Genomic DNA, 12,063 nt, shown 5'->3' with positions numbered 1-12,063 from the left:
TCTGTTCTGAACTATGATCGGATCGAAGTGGTTAGGGAGAAGCTCTCTCTAGATAAAATGTGGCGGGGCCTTTTCAAGCTGTGTAATAATTTTCCTAACACCGCAAACCACAAGTTCGACAACGGAAATAAGCGGTCAGCCCACTGGAGTGACGGGTCAGCAACCCCTGCGTTCCATTTCTGTGCAGTTCACATTCTACCGAAAATCATGGCATTGTACACACCCCACCACCCTCCAACAGCCTGTGTTGTACCCTCGGCGTTTCCTATTTATTCCCAAGAGAGAGTGTGATGTGATGGGGAGGGCAGAAGCACTGGGAGGGTATAATTCTGCACCGGGCCACCGCAAGCGAATTTGCAAAGACTGGGATGCCGAAGCCGAGGAGCGCTCCCGCCACCGATGCCGCTCTCCGGGATGTAACGGCCGTATGAATGGGCTCGTGGGGAGAGCAGCAGCGCCGACGGTGATTGGCTAGAGGCGCTTCGACTTGACGGGGGGGCGGGGCGGAGGAAAGCCGCTCGAGCTCATTTCCGATTGGTCAAGAGTTGGGAACGATTGCGTGAGGGGGCGGGACAGGGTGCGCGGTGGGTGTAACGTTCGGTCCGATTGGCGGAGAGGCGCAGCCGTGATTGTAATCCGTCTCCGGATTGGTAAAGCGCTGTTGGCCGGCGGGAGGAGAGGTTTTATTCCCTGTCTCGGGTTTTCCATGTCTTCCCCCCCCCCCCCCCCCCCTGTTCTCTCCTCTACCTCCATTTTTCACGCGGCTTGTGCACTCGGAGAGAGAATTACGACGGGAGGTAGAGGGAGAATGATGTTGACAGAGGCAGTACTGGGCCGGGTTTCGGAGTCCGGTTAACCCGGCGCAGGAGCCGGTGGGACTCGAGGGAGCGGCGACTGACAACTATCGAGCGGGAGAACGGGGGGAGGCGGGGAGAGAGAGAGAGAGAGAGAGAGAGAGACACCCCTGAGGAGGAGAGAGAGACATGGCGGTGGCGGTGACGGCCGAGCGCGAGGAGTTGCTGCTGTTATTGTCGTTGTCGGAGAGAGTGCGGCCGAGACTGGGGGATAACAGCAGCCGGAGCCTCCGGGATTGAGGGAAAGCTAGGCCTCGGGTCGTTACCAGGTCTGTTTGAGGCATGTGAGGAACAGGGTCCGATATTTTTTTTTTGTTTAAAAACATCAGCCCGTTAACGGGGAGTGGCGGATGGCCGTGGTTTCTCCACTCCGTCCGTGTTGCTAACTGATGGGGAGGGAATTCTGCCCAGACTGGGAGATGGCAGCCTGGATCTGATTACTGTACGTGGGATCAGCTTATGTTTTTATTTTATCTTGGCGTTCTCTCTCACTCTCCCCTTCTCCACCCCGCTTCCATACATACAGTGAGGAGGGAGAGTGTACTGTATTTGTGTGTGTTTGGATATAAGGAATAATTTCCACATCTCTCTCCACCCCCTACTCCTCGCTCTGCGACTCGCCACTTGGGGCTGATTCTATCAAACAGTGACACCCAGCCGCAAATTGTTGGTTGTCAGGAGCCATTCCCGGCACGTCGGGGAGCAGTGTTAAAACCTGCCTCCGGACGGGCAGCTGTCGCGTCGTCTTCCTTTTTGAAACAGTTCCCCCGCTCCGGATATTTTATTTCGTTTTTTATTTAGCATCGGCTTTATCGGGATTGGATGAGAAAAAAAGAAAACTGAAATAAACTCGGCAGAGAGGAGTCTCCAGTGCAGATTGCATAGGAAAAGCGAAGTAAGAGGAAAATATTTTTCTCTGAAAACGGGCGTTTCCTTGTGTGATGGAAGGAGGTTGAAGCGCCTGTTGGGAGAATTGACTTGTGGTCTGTCGGTGCATTTTTTTTTGACCACTCTGTTTCAGGCGGGTTGATAATTTATATTATGGTACGAATGCGATTTATTTATCGGAAACTGACGCGCTCTATTCATTTATTTCCCAGTTTCATTGAGACACGATGAAGAAGAACGGGTAGACCGGCAAGTGGTGGCTGCGGTGTTTTGTTACTATTCATGACAGGATTTTTCAATGTACCGAATGGAGAGAGTGTTCTCCTGGTGTGGATTCGTTTTAAATTGAAATGAAATAATGGCGACACGAAGGACTTGTCCAAGTGAAGAGGAGGATGGAGATGCAAATTGGAAAAAACATCCATCTGCTAGAAAGGATGAGGTACGTTTAAGACCAGAATCAATGGTTTTTTAAAATAAAATCGCAAGGAGGTTTAAACCTTTACATAACGCCGTGTACAAAGGGATCAGCAATTGATTTGTGGCTTTTGATTTATTGTCTGTCTTGCTGTATTGGGCGCAATGCCCGGTAGGCTCAACAGATTATACCTTAGAGGTTTAGTCAGGGCTTGTGTATTACAACTTTAAGCTTTTCCACGTAAGTTGTCTCAGCCGTAATTATGTACGAGGGTGATTTGCTGTCCTTGGATTCGTAATGCAGCAAATGCAAAAGCACATCTTTCTGACTTCTCTGTTTTTAATTTAGCAATGTGAAAATTTAATTAAGTACTAACTATGAAGTGGTTTTAGTCGTTTATAGCAAGGAAAGTTTGAATTTTATAACATGATTTATGTAAAGTCGTTGAACAAGTATGCTGTAACGTCTGGCAAACGAAATCGATGACATTTAAAGTTAAAGACACTTTTTGGTTTTAATTCTTAAATGGTCACAGAACCTGAAGAATATCTACAGATAATGCTTATTTATGCATACAAGTAGTGTTCTGAGCAGTGTAGATAGTTCACTAAATGGGTTAATTATTTGTGGAGAAAATGGTACAGTAGGGTGTTACCTAGAGTCAAGTATTTTTTTACTTGAGGGTGTAATGCTGGTTAGAAATTGGATCGTTGAGGGAATTCATTCATTGTAAAATTTCTGTTAAGATCAACCTTTGTGTTACAGCTGTGTATGATACAATGATCATCTGTATGTTCCAGAAAAGATTTCTGTAGTAATGCAAAGGTCAACTGCATCTCAGAATATACACAGGTGAAAAGCTTTCATCATTGCCATTTCATGAAATATAAATAAGACTGAAAAATGTTTGGTTTGAAAGTTAGTATATCTGACTTTTGATCATGCTGTATTGTTGAAATGTTTTTAATGTAAGGTGTACATGTACTGTATTGGAAAAGTTTAATGTGTAGGTAGTGCTAGTGAAATGTGCCAAGTGTATTTTGTTTTGGTTTGGATATTTTAATATTTGCTCAAAGTTTTTCTCAACTGTTTAATGAATATCCTACTTCAATTACTTTTCCTCATTTTAATTGTTGAGGCTCAAGTAAGTTCATGCAGAGGTAGATGATATATAATCGGGAGATAGTGAGGACTGCGGATTCTGGAGACTCGGAATAGATAAGGGTCATGGAGACGTACAGCATGGAAACAGACCCTTTGGTCCAACTCATCCATGCTGACCATATATCCCAACCTAATCTAGTCTCACTTGCCTGCACCTGGCCCATTATCCCTCCAAACCCTTCCTATTCATATACCCATTGAGATGCCTTTTAAATGTTGCAATTGTACTAGCTGCCTCCACTTCCTCTGGTAGCTCATTCCATACCCGTACCACCCTCTGCTTGAAAATGTTGCCCCTTAGGTCTCTTTTGCATCTTTCCCCTCTCGCCCTAAACTTATGCCCTTTAGTTCTGGACTCTCCCACCCCAAGGGAAAGACCTTGTCTTATTTTTTCTATGCATGCCACTCATGATTTTATAAACCTCTACAAGGTCACCCCTCAGCCTCTGACACTTCAGGCAAAGCAGCCCCAGCCTATTCAACCTCCAACCGTAGCAATGTCCTTGTACATCTTTTCTGGATTCTTTCAAGTTTCATAACATCCTTCCAATAGGAAGGAGATCAGGTTTGCACACAGTATTTCAAAAGTGGCCTGACCAATGTCCTGTACAGCTGCAACATGACCTCCCAACTCATGTACTTAATATTCTGACCAATAAAGGAAAGCATACCAAATGCTGCTGTCACTATCCTATCTACCTGTGATTCTACTTTCAAGGAGATGAGTACCTGCACTCCAAGGTCTTTGTTTAGCAACATTTCCTAGCACCTGACCGTTAAGTGTATAAGTCCTGCTAAGATTTGCTTTCCCAAAATACACCTCGCATTTTTTCTAAACTCCGTCTGCTACTCAGCCCATTGGCCCATCTGATCAAGATCCTGTTGTAATCTGAGGTAACAGTCTTCGATGTCCACTGCACTTCCAATTTTGGTGTCCTCTGCAAACTTACTCGAAGTAACTATACCTATTATGATCACATCCAAATCATTTACTGTATATAAATGACGAAAAGTTGAGGACCCAGCACAAATCCTTGTGGCACTCCACTGGTCACAGGCCTTCAGTGTAAACAACAACCCTCCACCACCACCCGCTGTCTTCCACCTTCGATCCAGTTCTGTATCCACATGGCTAGTTCTGCCCTTATTACATGAGATCTAAGCTTGCCAACCATTCTACCATGGGGAACCTTGTTAATCGCCTTGCTGAAGTCCACATAGATCACATCCACTGCTCTGCCCTCATCAATCCTCTTTGCTTTTCTTCAAAAAACTCAATATATTACATAAAGCTTTCTTGAAAGCACAAGAAATATAATCAGTTCACTCCAATTAATTATATTTTCCAGATTTAAAATTATAAAATTGAGGTATAATGATCATATACCATTTGTGGATGAGGGTTTGAATTATTTAATATATTGTTCCAATATTCAACTTTATATGTATTAGCTGCATATTTGCAGTTATCCAAACAACAAAGTTTTTTAAGACCTACAGTTGTAAAACTGCAGCATGTAAAAGTTTTTGTGGAGTTAAAGCAAATTATTGGGTGTGATGTGACTCTTGATTTTGTAGAGACCTCATATTATTGGATAATTAGATGGAATTACATGGCTGAAATTTGAAGAGAAATGTTGTGGATGCTTAAAATGCTGGAAATACTCAAGACTAACAACCATCTGTAGGTCAACAAAAAAAAAAGTTTTCAGGATTTTTCTTTGAAATGTAGAGCTTAGTGGAAGTGGGCAGAGGGTGCCAATAGGGGCTGGAAGCTTGTGTCCACCACCATGGTGCAAGTTCCCTTGCTGTTTTCAGTGTACATTATTGACTGCTTTAGAGACACAGGTATGGTTTATCAGTAAGCTGACACAAATTAGCACTATGGTAAAAAGCGAGGGTAAAAACATTCGATTACACAAAGATTGACCGACTAGTCAGGTGCGCAGAACAGTGGCTGATCGAGACTAATCATGAGAAGTGTGAAGTGATATATTTTGGGAGAACCAACAAGGCAAGTGAATACATGAATTATGGAACTCTGAGTAGTACTGAGGGTCAGTGAGACCTTAGTGTGCATGTTCATGGATCCATGGAAGGAATAGAACAGCTGGATAATGTGATTAAGAAGATTTAATGTGATTGTTAGTTGTTGAATTGAATATAAGGGCCGGGAGTTATAATGGGCTTGTATAGGACATAGGTTAGGCAACAACTGGAGTATTGTGTGCAGTTTTGATCACCATACTATAGGAATAATGTAGTTTAGACTGGGTTGGGTACCCAGTAGATTCATGGTGTTAGGAGAAAGTGAGGACTGCAGATGCTGGAGATCAGAGCTTAAAAATGTTTTGCTGGAAAAGCGCAGCAGGTCAGGCAGCATCAAAGGAGCAGGAGAATCGACATTTTGGGCATAAGCCCTTCAGGAATGAGGAGGGTGTGCCAAGCAGGCTAAGATAAAAGGTAGGGAGGAGGGACTTGGGGGAGGGGCGTTGGGAATATGATAGATGGAAGGAGGTTAAGGTGGGGGTGATAGGCCGGAGAGGTCGGGAAGAAGATTGCAGTTCAAGAAGGTGGTGCTGAGTCAGAGGGTTGGGACTGAGAAAAGGTGGGGGGAGGGGAAATGAGAAACCTGGAGAAATCTGCATTCATCCCTTGTGGTTGGAGGGTTCCCAGGCGGAAAATGAGGAGCTCTTCCTCTAGGCGTCGTGTTGCTATGGTCTGGCGATGGAGGAGGCCAAGGACCTGCATGTCCTTGGCAGAGTGGGAGTGGGAGTTAGTGTTGAGCCACGGGTTGGTTGGTGCGGGTGTCCGAGGTGTTCTCTGAAGCGTTCCGCAAGTAGGCGGCCTGTCTACCCAATGTATAGGAGGCTACATCGGGTGCAGCGGCTGCAGTAAATGATGTGTGTGGAGGTGCAGGTGAATTTGTGACTGATATGGACGGATCTCTTGGGGCCTTGGAGGGAAGTGAGGGGGGAGGTGTGGGCGCAAGTTTTGCATTTCTTGCGGTTGCAGGGGAAGGTGCCGGGAGTGGAGGTTGGGTTGGTGGGGGGTGTGGATCTGATGAGGGAGTCACGGAGGGAGTGGTCTTTCCGGGACTAGGAGAAAGTGAGGACTGCAGATGCTGGAGATCAGAGCTTAAAAATGTGTTGCTGGAAAAGCGCAGCAGGTCAGGCAGCATCAAAGGAGCAGGAGAATCGATGTTTCGGGCATAAGCCCTTCTTCAGGAATGAGGAGGGTGTGCCAAGCAGGCTAAGATAAAAGGTAGGGAGGAGGGACTTGGGGGAGGGATGTTTGGAATACGATGAGATTTGCAAAATTATACAAGACCTAGCTATTGATGTTAGGAATAAACCTTTCACCTTAGAGAGGTCAGTTACAAGATGGCAAAGATTTCATGTAAGGGGCTGATGGTTTGAGATTCTTTACACCTACCAAGTGCTGGGTATCTGGGGTACCCTGCGCCACAAAAGGAACCATTACTACAGTTAAGCATTTAGATGAGTATGTGAAATGGCATAGCCTATAAGGCTATGGACCAAGTGCGGTTGAGAAGGTGTGGATGCTGATGACTTTTGTGCATTATGATGGGCCGAAGGCCCTCTTTCTGTGCTGTCATGCTCTGAATCTATGACTCATGATTAAAATAGCTTTTGTTCTGATAATTCATTTAAAAATGTATAAATCAGTATTGCTGAAATATTTTGCATAGTGCAATTCTCTTTCTGGTTACTATTTCCTCTTGTTTTTACAAAAAGTACTTTGAATCCCTTTGCATTCTGATTAGTGTCTAATTAGTAGCTTGTGTAGCATTCACTCAAAAGAAATTGGTTGTTAAATATAATCTGGTAGTTTGAGAAATGGATTTTTTGTTTTTCCCAAGATTTGGGTTGCCAAACCATACAACAGAAACAAGTTTTTGTCTGTTTTAAGATGTGGTTTAAAATAATGACACTCAATAAGACTTGATTTGGAGTTTTGCACTTAGAAATTCATTAACCTGTATCATTTGCTCATTAAAATTGATGAAGAGAAAATCTTTAGCTGGTGAGCATACCAGAGGAGAACTTTATTGGCTAACTATTATTAACCTATACAGTGAGTAAAATTTGTATACTTTAAAATTTGAAATGTTCTTTAAAGTTACCCTCGGTACTATGCAGTCATAGCATAAACTGAATGTTGAGAGAATTTCAGCATCATAACCTGTTTGTGCATGGAGTTTATTATGAATAGTTTGGCTGTAAGCATAATTTAAACACTTCGTTTGAAAGATCCACATCCTACCTATGTTGTGAAATGAATTTCTTTTAAGGTATGTATTGTTTTGCTATCTGTTTCATATTGAGGAACTCTCTCATGGAACCGAGCATGGAATTATTACGGTGCAGAAGGAGGCTATTATGCCTGCGCTCACTGTATTATCTAGTGCCAATCTCCTGCCTTTTCCTGTATCCCTGTGTACCATACAATCCAAAAAAAAAAGCTAATATCCTCTTGAATGCTTCAATTGAATTTGCCTCGACCACATTTCCAGGCAATGCATTCCATATCCTAACAACTTGCTGTGTGAAAGTTTTTTGTTTACGCTAACCTTGCTTCATTTTCACATCACTCTAAATCTATGCCTTCCATTCTTCTTTCTTTTACAAGTAGAGACTGATTTGCTCTGTCTACCTCTCCATCTAGCCTGCTCATGATTTTGTAAACCTCAATCAGATCATCAGATCTCTTCTCAGCAGCCCCCCCCCCACCCCCCACCGACGAGAGAACAGCCCCAACCATTCTAGTAAACTATCACCATTCTAGTAAACTGCTTCTGCAGTGTCTCCAATACATTCAATTCTTTCTTATTAGTGGTGCCCACAACTGTACAATGCTCTAGCTAGATCTAGTTCTATGTAGTTGAATTGTTCATTTTTGATACTAAATGAAAAAACTAAACTGCAGATGCTGGAAACTCCTGACCAGACTCAAAACATTAACTCTGCTTTATTTTCACAGATGTCAGACGTGAGTTTTTCCAGCAATTTCTGATTGTGTCCAGATTTGATGATCTTGTAGAATGAGCAGCTGAAACACTCTTGCTCATCTTTATTGGAAATGAGATGGTTTGTTTGTATGAACTATGTAATCATTTTGAAGCTACCATTACTGAAGCAACAGTTGCGTAAGTTATTTAGGCCAATGAGCTATTTTATGTCTGGAACTGAATAGGAGGATTTCAGATTTGATGACAACTATATTTTTAAGTATCTTTGCTTCATGTGATAATATTATCTGAAATATTCGCGCGCGCACCTTTAAATGGGGAATTGTCAGTCTGATTTTAGAAATCTAGTTGTTTGATATTGGTAAGTAATATTATTCTTATTTTCCTGTGACTAGCCCCTTTCTGAAAAGATATTTTTGGAACTTAGAATATAGACTTCCATCAATACTGGTCATTATTTAAGACTGTGTTTAATATGTGTATGGTAGTGTAGTGTTTATGCTACTGGACTAGTAATGTAGAGGAAAGTGATTTCAGTCTTGCCATGGCAGTTTAAGAACTTGAATTCAGATTCTTTAGAAAAGAAAATTTGCAAAGCTCTTTTGGTAAAAGTGACGATGAAGCTATCAGATGGCTTTAAACTTGCTAATGCTCTTTAGTGAAAGAAACTTGCTACCTTTACTTCATCTCGGCACTGTGTGATCCCAGGACCACAACAACATGGTCTTTCCATTGCCTTTAGAGGTGATGATCAGGCATGCTGATCATGTGCATCAAACCAGTCCTGTTATCGGACTATAAAGGTTTAAGAAAACAATCCACTCAACACTCTCTCAGGATATTTAAAGGTGGTCAATTAGTGCTAGCTTTACCAGTGATGCTCAATTTCTCCATTTGCTTTTTCAACTATATGGTGCATGACTATCCCCCGCCCTCCTCCAAACAATGGAGTGAATTTAATATCTGTAAATTTTCATCCCAGATGTTTGTGACAAAGTGGTTTAGATTCCAAAATTCACTGAACTGACATTTATAATTCCAGGGTACTTTTAGAAAACAGTTTTGCAATACTGGATCTGTACTTTCAAAGTTGTAGGTAGTTGTCCCTTCCCTCTTCGAGCAGAGCTTGCATTTCTTCCATAGTGGCTGAAACAGATGCACAGAGTTATGGAGTCATCAGGTCATAGATGTACAATATGGAAACAGATCCTTTGGTACAACTCGTCCACGCTGACCAGATATCCTAAATTAATCCAGTACCATTTGCCAGAACCTGGCCCATATCCCTCTAAACCCTTCCTATTCGTATACCCACCCAGATGTCTCTTAAATGTTGCAATTATACAACTCTACTACTACCTCTGGCAGCTCATTCCATACATGCACTACCTTTTCTGTGAAAATTTTGCCTCTTGAATCGCTTTTTAGATCTTTGCCCCCTTGTTCTGGACTCTACCATCGCAGGGGAAAGATCTTGTCTATTTACCCTATCCTTATAAACCTCTATAAGGTCACCCTTCAGCCTCTCGCTCCAGGGAAAACAGCCCCAGCCTTTCCCTATAGCTCAAACCCTCCAACCCTGGCAGCATTCTTGTAAATCTTTTCTGAACCCTTTCAAGTTTCACAACATCCTTCCTACAGGAAGGAGTCCAGAATTGTACACAATATTCCAAACGTGGCCTAACCAGTTTTCTATATAATTGCAACATGACCTCCCAACTTCTATACTCTGTGCTCTGACCAATAAAGGGAAGCATACTAAACGTAGTGTTCATTATCCTATCTAACTGCGACTTCATTTCCAAGGAACTATGAACCTGCGCTCCAAGGTCCCTCTCTGTTCAGCAACACTCCCCAGGACTTTACTGTTCTCCAGGAATGGCACAACTCTCCTGATGAAGTGGACATGAGATAAGCACAACCAAAACCAACATGACTGACTCTATAGGATGAAGTGAATGCTTCTGTTATTAAAGGAGATGTGTAACATCATATCTCTGTAGTAATTATGGTCTCTAACTCTATCAAGTATTAAGTTATGAACACAAGCACTGTAATTTTGTTTAAACTGTACATGTTGGTACCTTGCTGTGGCTACTTGAAAAAGATGCCCTTGAAAATTGCAATAGATGCAGCAACTCATTTATTAAAAGAGCCACAACGGCTGGTCCCATGTTACATGATCTTCAAGTTAATCCAAATGTATCTTTTGCTACTTGTGCAATGCTGGTAAAGGAACAAGTGTTCCTAACTTATACTATTACGATGAAAATATTTCCATTAGGAACTAAATACTGTATTGCTCAAAACTGATTTGAATTATTGTGAAGATTTATAGTGCATGTGAATAATGCATAGAAAATAAATCTCGTGTATGCCATCCACCTTGTATTCTGGTTCTTGCCATTTTTGTGCTCTATTCTAACTTTCGTTGGTGTCTCCTGGTCTTGCTGCTTTACAAAACAAAACATTCAGCCTATAGTGCAACATCTTAAATAGCGCTCACTCTGGATCTTAAGGCTTCCTACTCCCACGAAGTGTTCTTGTGACTTCAACCCCAACACATTATTCGTTCCTTCACCAACCTCTTCTGCTGCACCGCTACTATTAAGGTTCGTAAGGATGGTACACTGGCACAGTGGTTAGCACTGTTGCCTCGCAGTGCCAGAGACCTTGGTTTGATTCCAGTCATGGGTGACTATCTGTGTGGAGTTTACATGTTCTCCCTATGTCAACATGGGTTTTCTCCGTGTGCTCCAGTTACCCCCACCTTAGTTCAAGATGTGCAGGTAAGGTGACTTGGCAATTCCAGTTTGCATCGTGATGTTCAGGGATGTGCAGTGAGGTGGATTAGCCACCATTAATGCGGGGATGTAGTGGGGATCTAGGTGGGCTATTTGGAGTGCTGAATGGCTTTTAGTTGCACTGCTGAGATTCTATAATTCTAATCTATTGGCATTAGTCGACCTATTCTTATTGATCTGTCATTCATTCTTTTGTTGCATTTTGTGCCAACTTCAGTTCTGCAAATTTGATACTTGAGCTTCATAACTGCTTTCCTATTTAAAAAAAAGTTACTACATGTTGGTGACTGAATAGGACTGGGGAATGAACAGTTGTTTGTGGTGCTGGAAAAGCACAGCAGGTCAGGCAGCATGTGAAGAGCAGGAGAAGCGACATTTTGAGCATAACTGTTCATTCCTGATGAAGAGCTTAAGTATCATAGAGCAAAACAGTGGATGATAGAGGGGCACACTCATTTGACAATGGTAATGTGAGAGTTGAAGAACAAGACAAAGGAGAGGCTGGTAACAGGAACTGTAGGAATTAGGTGGGTGATCCTGAAGGAAAATAACGTGTATTTGTGCAAGACATCTGAATTAGGGTGAAGTGGAAGATTTTAGAATCTGTAGTCGAACAGAGAGGGATGTTGAAGTCATGGAAATGAAAGGGATATGTTATCGAACCCCTACAGTGTGGAAACGAGCCATTCGGCCCGTCATGTCCACACTGGCCCTCAGAGCATCCCACCCGGTTCCCTACCCTATCACTACAACCCTACATTTCCCATGGCTAATCTAGTAGCCTGCACATGCCTGAATACTATTGGCAATTTAACATGGTCAATCCACCCAACTTGCACATCTTTGGACTGGGAAGAAACCAGAGTACCTGGAGGAAACCCACAAAGACATTGAGAGAATGTGCAAACTTCATACAGTCTTCCAAGGGTGGAATTGAACCCA

At 42.7% G+C, this 12,063-nt stretch overlaps 1 protein-coding gene across 2 annotated transcripts in view; it reads left to right on the top strand.

The window, feature by feature from the left end:
* The first annotated feature begins 739 nt into the window (after positions 1 to 739).
* arhgap21a (Rho GTPase activating protein 21a) overlaps positions 740 to 12,063 on the top strand; it is a 256,035-nt gene continuing 244,711 nt past the window's right edge. The window contains exons 1-2 of one of the 2 annotated variants that reach the window (XM_043690469.2): positions 740 to 1,123; positions 1,955 to 2,184. In XM_043690469.2, the coding sequence (XP_043546404.2) occupies positions 2,101 to 2,184 (84 nt within the window). In that variant the 5' untranslated portion in view covers positions 740 to 1,123; positions 1,955 to 2,100. Of the gene's footprint in view, positions 1,124 to 1,293; positions 1,750 to 1,954; positions 2,185 to 12,063 lie in introns of those variants that run through there. The other variant, XM_043690471.2, reaches the window with a different exon arrangement.

Source organism: Chiloscyllium plagiosum, unplaced genomic scaffold (genome assembly GCF_037043375.1).
Source record: "Chiloscyllium plagiosum isolate Xiang-an unplaced genomic scaffold, Cpla_swu_hap1 HiC_scaffold_5, whole genome shotgun sequence".
NCBI classification, from domain to species: domain Eukaryota; kingdom Metazoa; phylum Chordata; class Chondrichthyes; order Orectolobiformes; family Hemiscylliidae; genus Chiloscyllium; species Chiloscyllium plagiosum.
Note: the sequence above shows the minus strand (reverse complement) of the source record. Positions and strands in the feature narration are given on the sequence as shown.